The sequence below is a fragment of the Columba livia genome, chromosome 11, assembly GCF_036013475.1.
Source record: "Columba livia isolate bColLiv1 breed racing homer chromosome 11, bColLiv1.pat.W.v2, whole genome shotgun sequence".
Classification (NCBI taxonomy): Eukaryota; Metazoa; Chordata; class Aves; order Columbiformes; family Columbidae; genus Columba; species Columba livia.
This window is the reverse complement of record NC_088612.1, coordinates 15,680,022-15,705,476: the sequence shown is the minus strand read 5'-3', so window position 1 is coordinate 15,705,476 and position 25,455 is coordinate 15,680,022. Positions and strand designations below refer to the sequence as shown.

The following is a 25,455-nucleotide window of genomic DNA, read 5'->3' as shown; positions in this document are numbered from 1 at the left end:
TGCAATCAAGGAAACACTGCAAAACGGGTAATTTTAATTAGAAGTCAAGAGTAAGACTTTTTTTGCAGGACTGCATTTAGCAGGAGTGGGTGGGTAATAAAGTACTTAATGAATCACAGACATTTTTGTTATCTTTACTTTTAGGGACTTCAGCTGACATTAATGACAATGGGAAACACCAGCTACTTGGTATTACACAAGCAACTTGTGATGTTTTAGGCCCAGTTCCCCGTACCCCCTCCCCCACTTAAAGGATAAAGTTCTCCCTACTTCTAGGCCTCAAAAATTTTCATCAGTGAATAATACAAGAGAGATTTGTGAGAAATACAGAGAAAGCAAAACTGCTAAACTAAAGCAGCATTTATTTTAATTCACAGCATTTATTGTCACTCAGAAGCTGGTTCCATCAGCACTGCACACTATATATGTATGCTGGCAGTGATTTTTCTGCGCAAAATTTTCTAGAGCTTGTTTCTCTATGAAAAGCTGTTTATTTTTAAAACAAAAGAATTAAACCCACATGATCCTCCACTAGAAAACTGATACTCACCTGTTTCTAATGTAGCTGGTGATAATCCCGCGTCTTGACGCTGGCTACATACGGGAGTCCAGGCACAATTATCACCTTTAACCAAAGAGAGAGACAGAGCACAATCAACCCCTGCTATCCTCCTCTGCCCAAGGCAAGGAAAAATACACTGGAATCTTTTCTTATCTCTTTTACAGAATGAAACTACTCAGAAGAAATACTACTTTCATGATGCCCATTCATAAAGAGAAGCTACTATACACAGAAATGTCCTGTAAGCTGTTAAATGATTATAAATAGATATATCCTGCTTGATGGACTCCTCTCTTATACAGCTATCAAATCCTAAATATTTCAGGCCTAAACCCTGAAGCTACAGAAGGCTCCCTGCTCAGAGAGACCTCATACTTTCCTCTATTTCCCTGGCAGACAAAGTTTCACTTAGGAAATGAGAAAACCAAGAAAGAGGAAGCCCTTATATTTCTATAAAACCAGCATTTTATTCAATATTTCTACTTCCTTTTTTAATAGATTCTCATTCTTTGCAGGACAAATGCTATCCACCACTGAATAAATTAATGGGTAGGTGACCACTACGGTTACTGATGACGCAAATCAATAACCAGCAGTTACAGAGCATCTACAAACAACTCTGGATGTAGTTGCCTTCTGCAGACAGTGTTTGGGGATGCCAGCACAAGAGTCAATGTTGATGAGATCACATTATACAGTAATTACCACTGCAGTCTTTTGATTTAAAGCTTGTAACACTCACGATGGAATAAACCCTTCCATTTATACTACAGCTGTTCACATCTGTTTCTAAGACTGAAAACTATTTCGAACTTCTAAGTAGATTAGAAGAAGTTTTTCTTCCCTATCTTCAGGGAAAGTTCATAATGAAAAGCTGGTATAATCCTCTCTGGTAAAGTGACTAATTAAATGAAGGAAAAGAAACATAAGATGCTACAAACATAGAAATCTGTAAGAAATTAAGAGAGACAGCTTCTATTCTGTCTTTAATTTGTTTTATTATGCTGAATTACTGCAGCACATGAATCATGGCATGCTTATTAAGAGGAGACACTTCAGAGGTTCTGTCTTCTCATCCATTATTATAAGGCTTAATGTACTTGTGTCACAGTCAAAACTACCACTAGACATTATCCTGAATTATGTGGAGCACAAGACACTACAGAATCACTCAGGCACTTAACTGATAGAGCCATACAGTCTATTGTATTTGGTTTAAAATTAACAAACATCAGTGTCAGAAGCTGATTTTGTCCTCCTTTGCTACAACAAACTTTACAGGGAAAAGGCAGAAAAACATGCAAACTAATCATGTATAAGTAATTTCTCTTTTAAGAGGGAACTGTTTCTCACAGAGATTATATGTAAACCCACCATACTTAAATTGTCCAGGGTCTACACTGTGACCTTATAGGCACCTATTAAACTAAAATTTATAATTTCTCCACTAGGAATGACAGATATTTCAAAACAAATAAACAAGCCCACTTGCAGTATTAAAGGATTAATGAGAGTATAATTTACTGTACATACCATAAAGATCCCTTCATGTCAAGATGTGCCTGAAGCACATGAATTGTGTTTTATTAACCTAAGAGTCCATGGTTTTATGCCCACATTACAATTTCCAGATTACTAATTTATTAGATCTCATTGCTGTTTTGTAACTACACTGTTGCACATGTGCAACAGCCCCGTGTCAAATAATTTATGTTCCAAACCACGTGCAGTGCAATCACAGTAACGTTCAGGACTCATTTAACAAAACTCTGCACAGTGTATTTCAAGGTTACGCTTCTAAATCTCTTCGCATTGACTTGTATAGGGAGGCTAATCAGAAAATAAAGATCTTTTTTAAAGTAGAAAAACTTGGTCCAAAGGCAAAACCAAAGCTCACCAATGTAGTCACTTTATTTTCCCATGCATGAATGTGCCTGAAGCTCCCTCACCCCTCACTTCTCCAAAACCCACAGTATCTCTCTTACATGAGTGATTAGTATTAATGACACATAGTTACAGCATTATCTTTCTTATGGTCAGTCTATCTGACCAGTTCTACTCCAGGACAATTTAAAAAAAATAAGTGTACATTATTGAAAAAAAACCCAAAAAGCTTTTTCTCCTGGGTTGGTTAGTGATGGAGCTCAAGTCAGTTCCATTTATCTTTGCCTATCATCCAACTCTGTGCATGTATTCTAAAATTCTTCAGTGAAACCTGTATACCAATAGCCAATCATGAAAAATCTAGACCAAATGCCTTTTTAAACTTCTTAAGAACCTCAGCTGTGTGTCACAGCTTGGGAAAAATAAGCTTCAGGGCTGCTACAAAGAGCCAGTACCTGTTATCAGAATTGTGCTGCTTCTAACATACGTATGATTTCCCAATGAACCTCAACAAAAAGTAGAGGAACGGGAAGTGATGTGAAGTTGTGAAAACCTTCACAGTGTAAAATTTTGCAAAAGATAGTTCACCAGACATAAATGAAAGAAATACACAGATCTAGACTCAAGTGCTTCTCTTAAAGATTCCATTTAAAAATCTTCTGTAAGTAGCAAAATAATGGCAAACTAGGCCAGCACAAATACCCTCCCTCTTCCTCCCCACCCGCCATGTGCGTATATGTATCCCTAGAACCATCACTGCTGTCTTGTTACAATCTTTGCTACACAGTTACATCTCAAGCATGTTCAACCTGCCTCCCTCAACTCATATAGGGCTAACAACTTGGAAATTAGTCAAAATAATTCCCATGATGCCACTTCTCCAGAAATTATGATGGATGTATTTAGGACGTGTTAAAAATGAAGGCAGACCATCTTTTCTACCAGGCGTCCCAGCAGCCAGCTAGAACACGTAGATGTGGCTGCCTACAGTAATCTAGCTCTCGAACGCTACTCAAAGAACACATGGAGTGCAATATGGAACGCTTGCAGAGCATGATCCAGAAGGGCTGTTCTTCTTGTCTTGGGCACAGTAGAAAGGATTCAGAAATTCCTACTTACTGTCTGCACAGCAGCTTCATAGCACGCATATCCTAGCAGAGTACATTTCATACAATAAATGCAGACTTCTAGATTTAAAGATTCGCTTTTCCTGGACAGGAGGCTGAGGCTAGATCTCTAAAGGTAAGAGACATTCAATTATTGAGCCAAGTATGAGGTCTCCGAAATTCATAGAAACAGAATATACATCTAAAAAGAGTAACAGAACCAACTCATCATCTTCCTAAATGAAGCCAGGTTTTTAAGCATTTTATCTGCTTTTCTTCTGAGCTGGTCACATCGTTCTTCCTCTAAACCCCTTAGACAGCCCAGTGAAAGCAGCTCTAACAGCATGATCTATGACATCTTACCGAGCTTTTAATCTTTACTTTCAAACCACTTCTCCAGGTTACCCCATTGAATCCGCTTAAAGAGCTTACATCCTTTTGTAAAACCTGTACTTTTCAAATGGTTTGGATAGTTCTACACTCCTGCTATTGTTTGACTGAGCCATCCTCTACTAAATCAAGCATTTCTACTAACAAACAGATTTTTATGAAGATACACTGTTCAGCTAATGTCATCTCCTCTTTTCTTCCCTACTTGTCTAAAAGGAGATTCATAGTAGAAGATGCTTATCCATGACAGTCAAAAGCTTTCCTCTTCATTTATCATCTTGTCATGTGCCTCATCTTTCATTTCTTTGTCGTTTAAAACTTTTCAATGTACACTCCAACTTGCCACTGCAGTCACACTCCAACTGCCTCTAACATGCACCAATACTGTCAGTGTCACCTTCAGGAAACACAACCTGCTTGTATGATGAGTGTGACAGCTCAGTTAACCATTTCCTAAATAGACCCCAGATACCACTCAACTTCTTAGTTTAGCTTCTCAGTATAAAGGTAATAGAGAGATGGAAGCACCTACTCAAGAGATAGCTTTCTGAGCACTATAGAAAGGCTGGTACAATTTAGAAAAGCCAAAATTAATTTCATTATGTCACTTTTCCCATTTCCATTTTCTTAGAAATTTTCAAATTTACCCTTCACATGTAAGTCAATCCTCATTCAACTGCTTTACATAATTTTCCAGCAGCACCAATTGCTGCATGAATCACATACCACTCCTTTGTTCTAGGCTCCATCATCTTTTTGGCACTACGCTTACCTTCCGTATAAGATGAACATGATACAGGGTCACTAGTCGATCGGACTATATTTGAAATTCGGTATTTTGTAATGTGATGCTGCTGGACAGCACTCTCATGGCCACTTGCGTATGATGAAGTATTTGTGGGCCCAAAACAGGGAGAGGTCTGGGAAAGGACAGGAGGCTGGCTGAAGTCCACACAGCAGGTTTTCTTTTGCTTCCAAGGTGATGTGGCATTGCTTTCTCTAACAGAATTCTGTAGTTCTCTTTCTGAGGGGCTAAAATTCTCCAAGGAACAGTCCAAGGACATGCCATGGGCACAGTTCTTTTCTTGTCCTTGAGACCTGTCTGTGGAGGCTCGGCTGTGGGAGCCATCATCCTCATCAGGAAAACCCTCAGAGCGAGTTCTGTGGAACCTGAAGCAGGTGTTGTAATCCAGAGTGCGGCAGCTCTGGTCCACAGCTCCTTTGGGGCTTGTACAATAAGGAGAAAGCTCTGCAGAATGGAGAGATCCTTGAACTTCCAGTGAACAAAGATCTTCAGAGGAGCAGCTACGGTCTGGGATATCAACAGCCTCAGAGACCATCAAGGAGGTGCTCTCAACAGAAACTGCAAAACAAGAGATTCAGACGAAAACAAAGACTTCTTGCCCCTCTCCCATTCCCCTCCGACCCTGTTTTCAACATACTGATTTAAATTTAGTAATTGGCAACTACATCAATAATTACCCAAAAGCTTTCAGTTGACAGAATGCCAAAGCAAAAAAGACTCAAGTAATTTACTTGCTTCTAATGTCCTTCAGCAAAGACATTTTGTGCTGTACTTGAGTACTTTCTTTAACTAACAAGCATGCTTGAGCACTGATATCAAAGCACTATCTGTAACTACACTGGGACAGAACAGCTCTTTCACTACTGCTTCCTCTGGTAACCAGTGACAGATTGCCTGTGGTAGAAGTAAAATTTTAAACACATGTTGAAAAAACATGGCTCAGATCATTTCTAAACCTATCACTACAGTCAACATTAGCTTTGCACCTAACACTTCCTAATCAATCATTTCATTTATCTAAGTTCTCTACAAATGAGAATTGACCATCATGTAACATCTCCGGCACACAAAATATGTGATGCTAACACTTCAGATAGAAGCCAAACATTCTGTGCAAAGTCCTATCATCTTTGAAGCCCTTTGGATACAAACTGAGATGGTTACCATTTCCTCTGTCATGTCTACAAATATATATTAAGGATGAAAATGGCACCCTGTATAAAAATAAGTACTTGGCTCTGCATTATTCCCAGAGTCATGACAAAAATAAAACTAGATAATCCACTCACTTTTCCCATATCAGACTGGAATTCTTTGAAATCCTACATCTAAAATGGAAGTATTTACAAAACGCAAACCACATAATTCTATTCAGCTCAGCCACCTCTGATGCCCTTTTTTGCACAACAGCTGTTGCAACCATATTGATGAGACAAATGTATTTTAACTGTTTTGTTCAGGAATAGGAAAATAGGATCTTTTAGTGAATTAGAGAATGTTTGTTAAGTGCTTCCATGTTTTGGGTCTAGGAAGCAGAAAGCTTTCTACAGGATAGGGAAATCAACTATCAAAATTAAAACTGAATATTCATGAGATTGGATTTTATGAAGGACATCTTCTTCTTACATAATATGAATCACAACTAATTTCTTTTGGGGCTTCCTGGAAATACATTTGTAACACTTCCAAGACAACCATAACATTGCCAAAAAGGACATAATAAACAATAATGGAAATATAACTATACCTCTACATTATGCTAAAAATACATAATATGCACCACTTATTGTGTGTTAGGTGCAAGGCTACAGTGGTTTATTGAACCATTTATATTTGTTACGAGTCCCCAAACATTTTTTACCTAGTTAGATGATTCTTTGCAACATATTCTCTTGACTAAAGCTTTGAAACATCTATAAAGATCTTACGGATAAATGAGAGCATCCAGTTTGTGCCTGTCTTCAGAGCACAGATCTTCACTGTCCAAACCGTCCCTGGTTTGATTCCATTTAATTGATAACTAGAGTGTAGGTGGTTGTACCATTTACTACCCAGACTTAAGGGCCTTAAACTGTATTTACAGCTTCTAACTATCCTACTCTTCCACTGCCATGGTCTTTCTGGTACTACAGACAGCAGGAGGAGGGGCCCGATGCAGATCAGAAGCAACCACTGCTCAAAAGACATGGAATGGTGACACCTGACTGATTTTAAATGAATAAAACATGTCTGAGCACCTCCCTAGTTCTCTTTCATATACGCACAGCACAATATGCAATGTCAAAACTCTGGCTTGAGAGCTGGTCCAGTATTTCCCAATGGTCAAACCTCTATTACCACCTTGAAAATCAAACTTCTAAATGTGGATCAAGTCCAAAATTACTTACAAATGTTGGGAACTAGCTCTGTAGACACAGCCCTTGTTAACAGCAGCACTTTAAAACTAGTCACCTTCAGGTGAAAAAAAAGGGTGACCACTAGTGGCTCTGGAAACCAAAATCCTTCACAGAACAGATACTGTGTGTGTGGGAACAGATGCTCCTCACTAATCTGTTAGGCTGTCAGTCACATTCTGCGTGCTGGGCGAGAGAAAACTGCTTCTGTTTCTTGGACCATTCTGCCAGTAAGTGTACTGAGAACACCTGCCAGTCTGTTCATTAATACAATACAAATATGATGTAGTAAAACTATTTAATCAAAGTTTTACTGAAATAATTACTTCATAAAAACTGCTCGACAGCTCATGCTCACATGAGGCAGTAATGTTTAAAACACCCTCTATATCACCAGACACAGTAAGGAGGCCTGTTCTAGTAACTTTTAAACTTTAAACAAACATGTTGTGTGCTGCTATTCATCTGCTTGCAGTCATAACATCTGTGCTCCAGGCAGCAAGCTTCCAGTTGAGGCTTCTGGAAGCCATGCAGGAACCAATCCCATGGAGAAGGCATGGGGACTGTCAGGAAGGTACCCACAGCTCAAGACACTGAGAAACACACTGCCAGTTATACACATGACTATTCAAAGAACCATGACAGTTGCCATCTCTGCCTTGGAGGGTTTTACAGAGCATGCTTTGCTGAGCAAAACTCTCCACTGCATTTCCAGCCACATCAGTTTATGACTCTGAAAAGGTTCTTCTTGCCATGAACAATCTGAGAGCAAATCCATTCTCCACTGAGAAGGACAGAAGGAAAAGTCCACTAAAAAATCCCACTACATCTTTCTCAAGCAGCCAAACACAATGCTATGATCACCTTGTGTGCTGAAGTCCAGAGTCATGTTGTTCCTCTCACCCAAGCTTGATTCAGATACTTGCTGATCAGCAGCAGTGACCTAAATGAAAATTGTTTAATGAAACAGTGTGTAAATCTATAATTTACCAAAACAAAGTATAGTGCTGATGATCTTAAGAACACGACTGACAATGTGAAATAACTATGATACAAGCTGCTGTTCAGATTGAGAGCTATTTAAAGATATAGCATTTTCAATGTCTTTGGGTCAGGGAAAAAAGCAGGCCAATGGAACATGCTTAAAGCAATTTTCCATTTTTCCAGAACGTACAAGCTAAATTCATCTTGATTTCACAGGCAAGTGGGGCTGCAGGCCCAGATAATCTCTGCAGTGCTTAAAACTAATGGTTTTATTACAAGCACCCCCTTTTTCTCCTTTCTGCATTTTCCATTCTATGCTTTTCCCCACCGCATTATGTCACCCTGAAATAGGATAGAAAACAACAGAAACCATAAAAACAAGAGCAGGACTTTCCTTTGGTTGTTTGCTGAGATCTTGTCCCCTAATGTATTTTTAGTCCCTATCCCATCACAGCCACTCACCCAGGTGGCCACTGCAGGGTGCGCTCCAGCCTCTCAGAGCTTGCTGGAGGGAGATGATACCAAGACTCACCTTCTTTTTCTGAAAGTGTTGATCTAAATGGGTAACTTCACTTTTGAGAATTGTGTGAGCAAGATACAGAATCTCTCCTGCTGGAAAGACTTGATCCATAAACACCTGAAATTCAGGAAATTTTCTTTCTACTGATTTTAACAGACTTTCGATTGGACCTTGTTGCCAATCTCATTAGGTTTTTAGCACTTCCTTCAGATCATTATCATTAAAAAAAATGGTTCCAACAAATAGCTGGTAACAATAAAAATACAAAAAGAAAAGTTGAAAGGAATGAGATGGATATCATCTCTATCAGAAAGCATTATACCTGCTTCTGCCTGTAGGGCTACAATTAACTAGGGAAAGCTTATTACCGTTGGTACAGAGTTTAGAAAAAAACATCAGTCACCTCTGAAAACCCTTTTGTCAAGAGCTTAATTTGTATCTCACCTTCTAAAAAATTGAATGTGACACTATTACTCTGAAGCTATTAAGGAAAAAGCTTCCAGTGCACATGCCAGTGTGGATTAGTACACACATATATATTCGCAACTTACTGTGCTCACTAAGGGTTTTTTTTCTTTCTTTCTTTCTATGTATCTATCACTTATTATGATCAAGTGATCAGGAAACTTTTTCTGATACAAATTTAGTTTTTAAAAGTGATTTTAAGTCTAAGGGTTAGCAAATACAACTCTAAATAAAGAACAGTACCAGAAATACTTTAATGCTGCAATAGACAGGTAGTAGATTGGAAGCAAAGGTGAAATCACTCATATTTTTAAACAATTTGCTTGGAAATTTCTTAAAGGAACTTCCTTTATTGAAGCAAACAAACCCCAACAATATGACAAATAGATGGAACAAATTTACACACACAGAAATTGCTTCTTGAGACCAAATGGAAGACTGAATATTCTCCTCTATACAACATCCACCACATACAGAAAAGCATTCATCATCTTTAATGTTCATCTCTTAAGGGCCTCATTGATGACTAGCATCCTTAACAGTGGGAAACAGAGATTTCGGTGTTTTGGGCATGCAGATGAAATCAGGAATGTAATTTGAATTTTGGTTTCTTCTACTTTTTTCAGTATTTAGCTGTATTTTGCAAAACATAAACCATTCAAATTTAATTGATCAATGTGTTATATTTTCCTTTTCCTTCCCTTGTTCTTTGCCCATTCAGAAGAAGAATTGCTGAATGTATTTTATATACATTTGGTATTGATCAACCTTTTTTCTTGGGGGAAGGAGAACCGTGGGTTTAATTGTAGGAGGTAATACTGACAATTTTTAGTCAGGTCAGAGTTTTGATTCACAGAGGGATGGCACATGGTTTCATACAGGTTCCTGTACAGGCAGGGTAACAAAACCTTATTGACTTGCACATCCTCAGACAACAAAGCTGGTAAAGAGAGTCACTAAGCTATCAATAAGAAAATGAAAGAAAAACCAGGCTTTTAACAAGCCTGCACAGCCTATAGATGAGTAAACCTTAAAGAACAGTCACTGGCATAAAATCACCCAGAACCCTGATCTGTTTCTCCTTGTTTTTTCTATATCCTAGTCAATACTTTGCCTGGAAACCACTTTTTTTTTTTTTTTCATAGCCATAAAATGAGAATTCCTCATCAGTACAGATGACAACAGCAATTTTTATTTAGATGCAACCACTTAAATGAGTACTGACATTTGTTGTCCATGAAATAGAGTCTAATTTGATACAATTTAATAAAGTTTGAAGGACCTCAATCCATTTAAAACCAAACCAAACCTATTGCTTGATGCTCTGTAAGAGGTTTTATTAATACAATAATGACATTATTACATAATGGTTCCCAGAAGCACTTCTGTAGCTAAATCTCTGCCATGACTTCCAGTGCAATGTCTGCCTTTAAGGGACTTATATATCTAGCTGCGTTGGTTCATACTGTACTGTAGCTTGGTGCCTATTATTTGGGAGCATTTGCATCATGTAAGAATTCAGGACTGCATTTTGTTTCTCTTGTAGACTCAAACTGTCTTAGACTTTAGCTTCATTTCTCCATTTACAGATCAGCTGGGACACTGACTACAAAGATGTTAGGGCTATTGTTGTTGAGAAAAGTACATGGCTACAAAGTCACTGTGTAGGCTTTAGTTAGCATTGCCAATGTACTTCACTTCTGATAGTCAGCACTTGTTATTTTGCTCCTAGAAGCTCTCTGATCCAGCAACTATTAGGCATACATAAACTCACTCCTGGTAAGAAACTATATAATTATGATCATTTAGAAATTAAAAATCACCACTCATTTTAATTTGTGATTAGAACAAACACTTCTGGAACGCAGGTGGCTAGAGATGAAGAGGCAAGGCCCTGACACTGACCCCGGATGTCAAAAAATAACAGTCAATACATCTCCTTATTAAAGCCCATGTTCTTCTTGCAAGACAATGACGTTGCAGCTTTAAATTATGTATTGTTATACTACATTTTTGTTATACACTGGTGTTATTGTGCTGCTGAATGTCGATGCTCATGCAAAGTGTAATCCCAACTACAAGAGTGCTCAAAGTGATTTTGTGCTCTGAATATAAATAGACACTTTTCTAAACCTTAATACCATATCTAAACTCTTATCCTTCTCTTTTTCCCCAAACCCTGTGTAATTCATATTGCTTCTGCCATTTATTTTTTTAATCACTGAAAAATATCAACTCCTCTGGAGCTTGCAGGTTCCTCTCAGTTACTATAAAGGAAGAAGGATGGAACTTGGATTAAAAATGTTTTAAAAGGAGGTGGCCTTGGAAACTCCAGTTTTGCTGTTCAGAAAAGAACTTCACTCACAAGCAGTTTATACTGATTCATTTCACCATAGCCAAGTAAATCAAAGGTAGTACAATGTTTGGCCTGTTTATTGTGGCAGGTAGTGGAGGGTATGATACAAAGCAAGGATTAGAAGAGCTGTCAGAAGCTGCTTTGTCAGTCACAGAAGCTGCAAAATCAGGCATATCTTGGAGTTTTTTAATCGCATTTTTGTCAGGGACCGTGCATCATAACATTGTTTTTTTGTCAGACACTTGTCTTATTTATCATCTTAATAATCTTCATATGTATAATAGTTAAAATCAGTGTAATTTCTTTAGTTTTGTGGTTTCCCCTGATGTGAAAAAAATCACTAGCAAACTCGTCGATGTCATTTTGGGGAAATGCAAAGTACTCCCCTTTGTAACGTGGGTGCAATTTAGCAACCTGAACACCCATATTTCCACAGTGCGCTATCAACAACTGATAGGCAATTTCTAGAATGCTTGACTCCTTGAGTTTTTACTGGAACCCAGAAGAAATTAGAGTTTCTAAAAGCAATTCTAAGTATTTTCCCATTTGTGACAGCTGATTCAATTATCACAAATCACTTCAAGCAAAACTTTGCTCAAATTAGCTTTGGCTGTATATACATTACAATTCTAGTTTCAGTTGAGTTGACACAGTATAGTAGAAAATAAGGCAAGAAAGCATAATGTAAATATTTGTCTGAAGTATACTGGATCCTTTCCAAAGCTGAGAATAAAGGTTTTGTGCACTCTCAGGAGTAACTGTTTCTGCCATATAACAGCATCAGCTATCAAAAGCTGTAACAGCCAAAAGCATAAGTGATGGAGAACTACTTATTGCTATTTCATAGGAAGAACACATCCCTATCCTTTTATGATTCAAATCTTTGCTCCTTATGTTTTCTTACCAGCTGATGTAACACTGCAGCAGCAATCAGTTTCTTGCACTTTGGTGCCTTATAGCAGCCCCCTCCTAGCGGCTGTATCTTACAATTACTAAAGCATAAATTTGGCACAGAGTTCAAGGCCTCCTGTCACGACTGGAGCATACTGTTATAAGAACCTGCACTATTACCAGATGCTCCCAGTAGTTTTCCAGGACATGATCTGAAATCTGATCTACACAAGGGACCAAAACTGTGTACTTTTAACTTTGTTAATGTGAGGCTATTTACAGAGATTTTTGTTAGAAATTTTCAAGTGCATGTTCTACCTGCCCATAGAGTTTAAAATGGGAATTTGTAATTATCTTGGCTCAGATCACACACAGAGCAAACTCAAATGTCCCATGAACTCTATGCTATATACACACATAAATAAACATACAGAAGTTACTAAAATTATACGTCACAAGACACACAGTTATCTTTTTTCTTATTAAACCTATACTGTCGTAATAAACTCCAACAAAAAGTAGCATATTAAAGTGAGGCAAATCCACCATCATCAGCACTTGGAATAAAAATATTTTACAACTGTAGGAGGTTTTAAGAAAATAAAACTGCTTCCTAGTTCCTTATTACCTACAGAAATTAAGAAATGCAATCTCATTTTAAAACTTCATTATCCTGTTCAAATAAGGAAAACCACCGTGCTTTGACAATTCCAATCCATTCTTTCAGGTTTTTGGTTACTGACAGTCCAGTATCATACAACTTTTCTAATGGATGGTAACAGCTGAAATATTACTACTCACATAAGCATTTGCCCAAAGATGCACAAGAATGTAACAAGAATACATATTTTAAGTAGAATTCATTAGGTTAAGCCATTTTAAAGAGAGTGGTTTAAAAAATGTCTTTAGAAGATATAAATATTTTCTAACAGTTGTTCCTGCAAACTACAATTAACTCCTAATTTATTTTAGATCATTAAATTTATCTAAAATTGTTCTGTCTCAGGAAAATGTGAAGGCTGTGTAAAGACTATTTTAAGAACCTCCTTGGCTTTCCTTACCTGGCTGGCAGGCATCTCTCCAATCACTGCCTCATAAGGAGGGGGCAGCTCAGCTGGATACAGCATTCCTGGGCTGTTAATGGTTACTTCATATAAAGCACTGAATGTGGAATGAGGAAAATCCAAATGGAGACCTCTGTTTACAAACACAAACAAACAAACAAACTTAATTATTAAGAAATTGCATTGGATTTATTTGGTAAACTATCACCTACAGTGATGTAGAGTGTCCTCCGAATTCAAAGCCAATGTGTTACAAGAAGAAATGTAACAGATAACCACAAGCCCACATTCAGAGTAGCTTTAAAAATCGTATTTTATTTTGGATGCCAGCCATCTCTACCCACCTGTTTTGCAGTCATTAATGTACTTCACTGCTCCACAATAATACACATCAATTGCAATGATGTCCTTAGAAAATGAAATCTCATATTCACGGCAAGTGTACAATGTTGACAACTGTGAAAGGATTACCTATAAGCTGATCTCTGCTTAAAGTTCAGATATTGTTATCCTTGTCTTAGCTAAGTTCAATCACTTCTCAATTACGGCAGTGCTTTAACACAAATATTGCCAGGTGCATCCTAATGAGTTTGTGAAAAATGTATGTAGTCTCTCTGGAAAAGAAGCACCTAATGTAAGTGAAGGACATTTACTTGGCTTCATATTATTTGAAAGACCTTCATAGTCTGTAGCTCAGAATTATGCAATAACTGTAACTAGAGGGAAGACGACTCACCTCTGTGCCTCTATCACTGGTGTGCAGGTATATTCTGGTGGGTAGTAGGGTGGAGGCGGTATTGGCGGTATGAACTCATCAAAATCCAAGGTTTGGTGCAGGATAGTTCCATGTGGAGTCATGCAGTCAGGATGGCTAGAATGTGGCCTCTGTGGCAGAAACTGAAAATGAACAGGTCAAGTTCCTTCAGATGATAGAAACGTCACCACCAATAATAAAAATTTTAATAAAAGATCAGTATTAGCAACCCTGACCAATAGCCAATTTAATTAATATCCATATTTAAATGAGAGAGACACATCTGGAAGACTTAGAATACTTAAGATTAGTGAGGAATGAGAGTAAATTGCCAAATTATAACAGAAGGTTTTTCTAAAGACTAAGAGGCCTTGTGCCTCATAGTCACTCTTAGGATGCAAAACATAGACATTTAAAATTAAACAATTTTTCAATAAATACTTCTACTTCATAATACAATTTTATTATAGTACTACATAATCAGATGTATTTTACTAATTGATGAACAACAAATGCAACTGCTAAAATAACTATTTGCATGGGGTTTTTTCCCAATCTGAAATGCCTTGTGCTTTTAAAGATAAACCAACCCCAACCCCCCCAAAAAAAACTAAAAAAAAAAACAAACTAAAACCAAGCCAGCACGTATTCATTAAATTTTTAACAAGGCAACTACAAATATCTCACCTATTTTTCACTTCCAAAAAAAGGGCCATTTATAACTGCTCTTTATTATTCTTGCAAAATAAAACATTCTTAGCAGCCATTTGCAGTTTGGTGCTACAGACACTGCACACTTAAATGTGGTATAAAGGTTTGAAATAGTGGTACAAAAGTAAGAAAAACATTTATTCCATATAAACATCTCAATACCAAAAAGAAAATAACCACACTGAATAATAAAAAGTAATAACATTGAGAACTGTTGTCAAGCGATACAATTATCAGCGCTCAACTGTTTGCTACCATGCCAAATACACTGAAGAATCTTTTAGGAAAAAAGGAAGCAAGACAAACTTCAACTTAGTGACCTAAAAACTGTATGATTTTATCATAACAAAGACAAATATCTGTATGCTCTAGTACAACATTTTGCAGCCTACTTGATTCCACCTAACTGAGGGATATGCTCACTTTCCTCGTAGAGTTGATAATTTGGGTCATTTTTACAGTTTGGAAACTAAACAGTTTTCATTTACAACTTCCTTTACCTTCTCCAGACTATTTCCATCTCCTCCCACGGAGCCCAAGCTTTGGTTTACACCAGAAAACATGCAGCTCCAACCTTCCAGCTCTTGAGCTCCCTGGAGCTTGTTTCATCCAGCCACACACAGGGAGTGATACTCTTACCACTCCTCAGAAGGAGCCAATTAAACACAGCATTTTTAGAGTGAGCTCTCAGCAAACATTTTGTGGGACGTGACAGAAGGGGAAGGTTTTACACAGAGTAGAAGAGGCTATGGTTCAAGAAGGAAAAGGCCTAAAGTTTAGATGCAGTTCAATTTAACAGTACATATTGTATCTTTATTACTTGCATCCCTTTCAAGAACCTTTACTGTGAATACAAATCATGGCAACAAACTGTGTTGTGACCAACACTGAAAATGAGTGGCAAAACGGACAAGAAATATGCACATATTTGGGGGTGTGTGTTAATAAACAAGTTTACCTGTGTGATATCATCCTGCTGGAAGGCACGGAAATTAAAGTGAAAAAGGCTGTAAGAGGGAGACTAGCAGGAAATGAAACAATAGCAAATATAAGGGATTATCACAAAGAACAGACATCCTTGAAAAAACAACCGGAACGCTATTAAGTGGGAATTAAATAATATCTTATTCCATACTACTCTGTCTACTCATCTTTACTAGCCTGCAAAAGTTTATTTTTCCTACAGTAAAATGCATTTTGAAAATGTTTAAGTGAAGGCTGGCAGGGGCCCAGCAAAGACCTTATATAAAGTCCACAGCTAAGAGAAAGACATGGTAAGAAAACAGAAACAGTTGACAAAACTGAACTAGGTGGAGGAACACTGACAAATGCTTTCATAAGGAAACACATATTTCTGGTATTAGAAGACAGTTGTTACTAAATAATCTACCTCAAAATGTTGATGGCAAGTAGGATAGGCAACAAGAACGGGCAAACTGAAAATGGGGGTGGCCTGTTTGGTCACAAGTACAAACATGATCAAATTACATTCAATGTCATTTCAAAAACTGTTGCTCATATTATGGAATGACTCACAAAACAGGTCTCCTAAACAGCTTTTGGGGATTAAACCAATGGCCACTGCAGAAGCAATGGATAGAAAATGGTTGCACACAAGGATGAAAGGCAAATAGCACCACTGGTAAATACTGTTCAGAGCCAACACTGCTAAAAGCTTTGCGTAACTTTGCATATCAACAGATACTTTGCACATATTTACTAGGCATAAACAGCTATCCCTGGCTCTGGAAATCCCAAATACTCAGCTATTTCTCCCTACCACCTCTAAGTGTTCAATGCTGGGAGCTTTCAGAAATCTGACAGCCAATTAAATACACACCTAGAGTTCATGCTCTTGGACGCCAACCTTATGTTTAAACCTTGGCATTCAAACTACTCCACACATGCAGTTTTTTCTTCAACCTTGGACTAAAGATGGCCTTATGTTAGTCTGTGGAATGTGTCTCATACATAACAGGCCTTATACATAGATTTGTGTACGTGCTAAATGCGATATAGAGCACATTTTGCACATAAAATTTTGTGTTTAACTGAGCACACCTAACATTGACAGAGTTGAGCAGTCTGATTTAAACGGCTCTCGTGTTCATTTCATACTGAGGACTACTTAAATGGTTATTTGATTTGCAGCCACTAAACTTCAAAGACATATTCTAGTCTACATATTCTGCAGCTAATCAGCACTACAGACTCTGTGCACTACGACATATCTAAACCAGTAATTGCCATGTATCAGTATGTGACTAGTACTCCAAGGGAATCTCCTTATCTAGAGTATTTCCCATATCTGCATGTAATTACCTCTGCCTTCCATATCATGCCTCATAAACTTACTGTGTAACTTTCAAACGAGCCCTTTGGAGACTCCAGGGTTTGTTATCCTCATTTCAGTCTCTATATGTCATTTATAGAAATCTGTTAATTCTTGGAAATGGGAAATAAAAATTTCTAATTGCATATAATTAAGTATTGGCATGTTATCTATAGTAAAAGCTCTCTGCAATATAGCCGAGTCTCTAGCTCTGTCTCCAATTAACTGTCTTCCTCCTGGACAGGCTGCTTTTTACCTTTTCTGAAGCATGGGAATCAATATCTCCTAGAGAGAGATGTAGATACTAATTGTCTACAAGAACAGAAGGACCGCAGCTGACGATTCTAATTGGTCCATTATCTTAAAGGGAAATTGCAACAGAGAAGTTTTTTTTTTTAATAAGGAAAACACAGATTCAAATTTTGCTGCTCTGTTGTTTCCAGTTGCTGTTCCTGTAACTATTGCAAACCACGAGCTCTATAGTCTCAGAGTGACGTTACATCTTTTTGAAGTACTGACCATACACTGTAAATTGTCTTAAATATGACATATTCTTACTCTATGAAGAAAATGTGAAATAGAAAATGGTACATTTTCTAAAACTGTCAAAAGCTTTCCTACTACAAGGGTTTCTATTTTACCTTTTTATTTGTGGTGGGGGTAGAGGGGAATATTTATGCAACCACACTTTGGACGTTTCTATGGATGTACATAATTCGCAATGCATATTTCTTAAAAGGACTGTCATCTGGGCTTTACAGTACCTTTAAGTGAGCTTTGTGCCAAGTAATATAATTAGGTTTTGATATAATTAGCTTAAATAATAAAAATTATGTAATCACTTAAGATCAATTCTCACTGAATGTGAAACTTCATCCTGAAAGGTGTTTTTTAATTACTATTTCACCAGGGAAAGAGGTTAAACAGTGCCAGCAAAATATTATCCTCATACAGGGGTGTTTTATTTGAGGTGTAGGAATATTAGCTGCAGCCTATTAAGTTAGTAACATGCTGAATTATCATTATGGCTGACAAAAACAGTAATTAAATGTTATAGCTTGCGTGAGTCATCATTGCCTTACTTCATTTACAAAATAACAGATTGTTTAGATATCACATAAGATGAAGAACAGTTACTAACAGTGGTGGTAAGAATATCAGAATACACTGAATGGTATTAGTTCCAGTACTTCTAGGATAAGTACTATATAAACATATTTACAGTGGAAGGAGAACTGGAATAGATGTACTCCATGCTTTAGCTTGGCCACAGTGGGCATAATTTCTTGAATTTCTTTGCTTAATTCAGACAGCTACCTTTTGAAGAAAACAGGGTGAATTTCTGCAGTAGCCATTCATCGGACAAGATGCAAACTGAAACTGCCTGAGGCAACAAATGAAATAGCACAGAAGTGACAGTTTGGTTATTAAGAGATACAGAATCTTGATATAAACTGATTCCCATTTATCTGCTGGAGGGGTGTGTACATAAAAAGAACAATTCTGTGAAGCCCTGTAACAGAGCACAGCCTTCAACTGTCTAAAGTAGTAAAACACATAACAAATGCTAGTTCAGTCTTTATCACTGACTTTTGCAGCTTTGTACAACCAGTAGATGTTTTTTTTCCTGCACAACTGTATATACTTAACAAGGTGAGAAAGGTTAAAATGAGGTGAAAAATTTGGGGTACTTTCTGAAACAGTCAACTCAAAGAAGGAACAACCTAGGAACATACGATTTTGTGTCCCATACAACAGTGCAGAATTAAAAACAAAAGGAAACTGAAATATAGTGCAACAAGAATAGTTTGCAATATTTTGCAGTACTTTCCTCCTTAATGCTCGAAACCAAATGTTTGCTTGGTGGGATTATTTTGAAGCAAAAATCCCCTTCCAAATTCAGTGGAAAATTTAATCTGTGCTTACTACTAGACAGCTTGTGTTTATATTTTTCAGAGCATTTTTACTGAAGGATCAGTACCTCGGAAGACACCAGTTTCCAATACAACACTGTCAGTTTGCTTGTACAAATCAGACACTCACTGTATGCAAAAGTCAGCAAGAAAGCAGATAGTCGTGAAACATTGTTGCAGATTTTCTTGAGACTGTATTCTATACCAGCTCTATATTGTGAGGCAATAAATACCTGAAGCACACAGAGCAGCTTCATGCCAGAAGAAAACCTGTCATTATTTGAAATTTGCAAATATTCACCATTCTAACCAATTAATTTCTGAGACAAAACCACCAACACAGCTGACAACCTTAACAATAAACTAACACTGTCCAAGGAGGATGTTCCCTTTTGCATAATGCTTTTGCTGGCTAGGAATTGTAATTTTATGCCTTCTCTTCCTACAGGAGAGCCTACATAACTCTTGAATACTGTAAGAACGGAGTAAAAGAATCAGAACAATCATGAAAATCTTTTCATCTAAGAGAGGAGGTAGCTCTTGCTGCTCTTATCTTAAACTTCCAGCATGGTACAACCCTGCTAAGAGAAGATGCATACCTCAGTGAAAATAAAAAGCACAAATCAAGCATTAACAAGGAAGAAAAATGAAGTAAATCAGACTTCTGGGTGCAGCAGAGCAAAAGGGAACTGCAAATCATGCGACAACAGACTGAAAATAGTGGAAGAAAAATTAATCTTCAGGTCAGAGTTCAGCTGGCCTAAGTCAGCGTAGCCCTGGGGAAGTTACGCTTACTTAAGCCTGGTAGAAATGTGGCTCAGCAACCTGAAAAAAGAAAGGGGAAAACTTAAGGATAAACAAGAAAAGACTGGGATTGAGGAGAAAGGAAGATATTTCCTTTTTCTGTGGAGAGGAAAGAAAATTCTTGTCAATAGAGCTGAAAGGGTGGGAGAACGGACAACTAAGCAGGAAGACAGAAAGCTGGAAGCACAAAGCATAGGAAGCAAAACCAAAGTGAAATAATGTCAGCATCACCAAGCATAAAAACTTTAGGGAAGAAATTAACAATGAAGTGGCAAAAAGAAAAAAATATGTGCTCTTAAGGTATTTGACTTCCTATTGAGATTACTGCTTCTTGCACATGCTCATCAGAAGCACTTTAGTATCTTTGTTCATGGTCACCTACACATTTTTATTCTTCTCACACTGCTAAATACCATACAATTAAGCACAGGTTAAGATTCCTGGAATATATATGGCTGTACTTCTGCATGACTGCTACAACTGTTACACTAGACACATAGATCTTCTCAGGTGTGATCACTTCAGCTCCCTGTCATCACTGCAAGGCGAAAACCATCTTTAGCCAATGGGCAATCTTGCAGAAAATATTGGAGGGGGGAGGAAGGGAATGTATGAAAAGAAAGAATACCTACAATATGATAAAAATCCTGTAATGTTTAAAATACAACGTGTCATCAGCTGAAATTATTTTTGTCAATTATGTTTGACATCCAAAACAGTTATTAAATTATAACTGTTTAGAAGCCCCTACAAGCACATACGAGTACAGAGAGTGCTATATGAAAAAATGCATTTATGTACCATTTGTAGGCATTATGTTGACATACGTGCCTAGCATATCTGCTACTATGTGAAGTAAACAGCAGATGACAGATGGAAGATTTTTTTTCCTAAGTTTGTAACCCAGCGACTGGAACACTTATCTAGAAAGGACAGCCTGATCTCTGCAATTCATGCACTTAAATCAGTATCCGTGGCAGCTAGTGTACTTTTGTTTATTTATTTCTCATTTAAGGACGTGCCTACACGGCAGGTTATACAACATTTCTCTGTTGCGTAAATGGTTTGCAGTTAACTTCCTGGGGCAGTATACTACCTATACAAGCTTTTAAAATACAAGACATTTACAAATGATTGGTATTAGGTTTGTGTGCTTGCCTTCTTTTAATAAACAGAGGATAATTTCCTAGACTACTCAGTGATAGAGCTGGGTTAGAAAGTGCGTACCTGGCCTGCAAAATACAAAGGATTTTAAAATTCTCTTTTTTGTTTCAACATTATATTGAAACTTTGAGAATCACAGCACCAGTTTGGGATAGGAAAGCTGTCTTTGTCCAACCAAAACAACACAGTATCCTGTAATGCTGCTGGCTATGCAGAAGACTAATGATCGTTTTCCCTCTTGTTTTAAACACAAGTGCTGTGCTGAAGCTGAACATTTTTCCTTATGGAAACACTGTTAACAGCACAGGGCTGTGAAAGGTTCCAGTTTTGAACTCATAGTTCTCATAACAGAAAAGTAGTGAAAAATAGTATCTCAAAGCTAAGTAACTGCTCTGAATAGTGTGAAAACTGAAGGTAATAAACATGTAAAGACAGAAAATTTAACGTGCATATATAACTGAACCTTATTAATAACCTCATTAACAAAAATTACACATTCCCAGTTGCAAAATCCTGATTACAACCCTCTAATATAATATGTAAACACTTTAAACACAGCATCTGTTCACTCTGCATACATCTGTCTGCTATATTTATATAAATGCAGGCTGATAAAAAATACACCCATGTACACAGACGTTCTAACACTACAGAAAGACACACAAATAGGCTTAAGTTTATAAGCAAAGAGACGGTACAAATGAGCACACACACAAGGACAATATGTCATGTCGGACAATATCCTGTGTTGTCACTGAAAACGTACTCACCATTTGCAGAAGATCAGAAGAAACCATCTGCATGCAACACATTGCTGTTGCCAGAGCACAGACAATGGTGGAGATGACATTGAGAGCGCACACACTGAACAACAGGTCCTGCAAAAGGACATGCATCAGAATATCATGTTATCTCAGGGACATAAAGGACAAGAAATATATTTAGCAATCTGATAAGTACTGTCAATTACTATTGATTGCTATGGTCTCAAATAACTGTTAAGAAGTCTTTTAGCTTGTAACATTTTTTTAAACCAGTCTGTAAAGTGAACAATTACAGAAACAAACATCTTCCTTTCCCCACTTTTCGTAGTACATTTGGTACTAGAGATTTTCCTAGAAATATTGATATTTCAAGTTTTCCAGTTTCCTGGAAGAAAAAACAAATTACTGCTTTCACAGTGGACTCAAAGCTACAGCTATCACAAGAGAAAGACTACGAAACAGACTTCTGATTTTAAAAAAATAGACCAAACCAACCAACCAACCAACCACATCTGGGCATTTCACTGCTTTCAGTAGTAGAAATCTACAACTTAGGGTTGTGTTTAAAAAAAAAAAAAAAAGAAGATGGAAACTCTACTATGAAACACAGAACTTCATCCTATACCAGATACTCTGCATATGAAATATTTTTAGATATGAGAGAAAAGCAGTGACTACATGCAGTCATTTCACCTTGTGCTCATGAAATAAATGCATATGGCCACATTGTTTTATAAAAAACCCCAAAACATTTAAAACAGAACATAAAGCATTTGTTTAGTAAGTAGAATAAAACAAAATAAACATTTAAATTAAAACTGAAACATTTTAATAGCAAAGGTATAATTAAAAAAAAGTCCATCTCTAAAAAACTTTCTCAACAGCCAGTGCAAAGGAACACTAATTTAGCACGCTGGTGACATTTCAAAACTACTGCAAACCTTCTACAGGAATTGCATAGCTGTTGTGCTTCTAACAATTATGTGGCTCAGTTCCTATTCTGAACAGTCAGTTAAAGTATTTGAGAAAAAGCAGCACAGAACAGATGAAAAACAAAATCAAAACTGTTAATATACCATGAGTAAAAACACTCACTGTGTAAAGAAGGTTCTGTAGGAGCTAAGTTTAAAAGAGTATTTCAGTCACCACCAGTGTATAAAATAACTTGCTTGCTTCAAAATCAATCATTGCTTGCTTTGTTTTTTCCAACAGTAATGAAAAAATGTGCAGATTTACTCCTGCCACTGTAATTGCATGCACCTCAAGTGACCCTCATTTGAAGATGGAAATGCCAGCCATGGGAACCAGGCAGATGTTAAATGGGTCACCAAGTTCTAGGCGTATAATAGCTTACACTGAGCCAGATCTGCTCTTGCTGATCTGCTCAGTAGTTTCCCGTCTTCTTGGTCGGCCCTGCAGCCAGGAATAATGAATCAGCAGCATCAACAGCAAAATACTGGGAGGGCCAACCTCTAAAACTCACATACAGAAGGTGATACAGAGAACTCATTCAAATACAAAGTCATTCAGAACCACTTAGAGCATTCAAACAGAGGCAAACAGAAAAGTAAATCCCGAGAGATGTAATTAGTTAAGAGTGGCACAAAAAGAGATTGAGAATCCTGCGTGCTCTGCTTTCTAGATGTAAACCTAGGTAAAGAAAACCAAGACAGAAACAAAATGCAGGGAAAAACAGGACTATTTCCTAGCAATAAGAAATTTAATTCATTGCTTACTGCAGCCATTTATAAACACGACTTAGCTAACCCAAATGTATAACTTAATACCATTTATACTGAGTAATAAAATCTACATCAAATTCGTAAAATAAAATCCAAAGCGTCTTTAAGACCCTCTTATAGCTTACCTGCCCCAGACAGACTCAAGTGTGCCTCTGTCACTCATGACAGACGTTTCTCTGATCTGTTCCTAAAGACCCCTCAGCTTCTTCTCACCATTTCAATGTTTATCAGTGTTTCTCGTATGTCCATCCCACAGTTGAAATCCAGAGCTCCTTTTATTCCAAAGTTTTTGAGAACAAGCTATTCCACAGCAGATTTTTATACCTATAAACTCTGTTATCATGCTTGAAGTCTTTCCTCCTTTATTGCATCATGTATTAACCCCATTTCTTCCAGTGCTCCACTGTGACCAATTTCCTAGGCCTCAGATCATTTTCATTTATTTCATTTGGCTCATCTCAAGTCAGTCCACATTTTTCCCCAAATGCAGAATCCTAAACAAGGCACAATTAAGGCCATGCAAATGTTGATTACAGCATAAGGATTACTTCTCGTGCTTCACAATCTGTACTTGTCCTTACACACCCCACAGTTCACTGATTTATCTTCTGTCCAACTTGAACCCAGATCTTTTCCTGCAGAACTACTACCCTCTTCATCCTGCTACTAGGTAAGGACAGAAGCAACATCGCAATTCTCATTCTAAGTAACACTTATCTCAACTAAATTTATAAAAAAATAAAAATGAACCAAACCCATTTCATACTACATGGACAGAGAAAGAAAAAGGATTAAATTTTTTCCCCCAATTCCTTCCTCCCACCCTCCAAAGCACAGAGTAAAATCAAGTACTGCTTTTCATTTTTAGTTAGTTTTCCTTCTCTACCAGTAGTTCTAGAAAACCTCCCCAGACAGTGTCAAAACAATTGCTTTGTTTTTCATTCGCTGCTAACTATTGTGAAACAACAAAGTAAGGTGACTCTGCAAGCACCCTGAGCTGCAGTGGTGTCCCAGACTGAACATTCACAATGTGGTGGTTCATGAGTTTTCCCTTGCCGTGCACAGGCAGCTGAATTCAGTTTGGTATTCAGCATTACATTTGTTATGTAGGACAGAGATTACAGTCCACAGTAACAATGGCCCTCTTTCCAGAGATGCCTTTTCCAGACTAAGCATACCACACTCCAAGTACTGTTCCTTCTTTTCTGCCCTACCTCCCCTCTCAACAACATTAATCAACCTCAGGCAATTTACCATTTTCAGGGAGTTTTCTCCCTGTGCCCTGTAAGACAAGTAATTATGGCATTCATATGACACTAATTTATTCAACTATACACAGTAACTGAGCAGGAATAGGCTTTCAAGATCTAAAACCCTCCATGGGCAAACATGCTACCAGAATGATGGTGTTGGGTGCTTTTACAAATTCCAGCTGGAACACGACAACAATTAAGTTGTCCTTTAGGAAATGTTTGTGAAAAAGCAGTAACCACAACAGGGACAATCCTAATGCTCCACAGCACCTGGCCACAGACAGCTACATTTACAGAGGTCGAAAGGAGTAGGAAATCTATATTAAGTGCAAAAGCAAGGAACTTTAATGACAGTTTTTTGGATGAACTACACTAATCAGAAAACACAACACATTAATCTATAGTGGGGTGAAATATGATTCTTTGCTCTTCACAAATGGCTGAACCAATTTTTTCTTACATGGTATTTGTCTGGGTATTTTTATAGACGAAAATGACTTTCAAAGACTTTCAAGACAAAAAAAATCTGATTCTTCAGCATGTTCATATTATATATTTTATGTAATATAATACAGTATAATATATATAAATGATATTA

At 37.4% G+C, this 25,455-nt stretch overlaps 1 protein-coding gene across 8 annotated transcripts in view; it reads right to left on the bottom strand.

Annotated features, from left to right (window-relative positions):
• ENTREP2 (endosomal transmembrane epsin interactor 2) overlaps positions 1 to 25,455 on the bottom strand; it is a 112,563-nt gene that overhangs the window by 29,568 nt on the left and 57,540 nt on the right. For 4 of the 8 annotated variants that reach the window (XR_010475248.1, XR_010475247.1, XM_065076107.1 and 1 more), the window contains exons 5-11: positions 21,869 to 21,976; positions 15,844 to 15,906; positions 14,157 to 14,317; positions 13,418 to 13,553; positions 8,005 to 8,083; positions 4,715 to 5,305; positions 551 to 625 (exon numbers count right to left, since the gene is read on the bottom strand). Coding sequence is in view for 6 of the 8 variants with exons in the window: in XM_065076107.1 (XP_064932179.1) it covers positions 551 to 625; positions 4,715 to 5,305; positions 8,005 to 8,083; positions 13,418 to 13,553; positions 14,157 to 14,317; positions 15,844 to 15,906; positions 21,869 to 21,976 (1,213 nt within the window). In the remaining 2 variants the exon portion in view is untranslated. The remainder of the gene's footprint in view (positions 1 to 550; positions 626 to 4,714; positions 5,306 to 8,004; positions 8,084 to 13,417; positions 13,554 to 14,156; positions 14,318 to 15,843; positions 15,907 to 21,868; positions 21,977 to 25,455) is intronic. The other 4 variants (XM_065076109.1, XM_065076106.1, XM_065076105.1 and 1 more) reach the window with 3 other exon arrangements.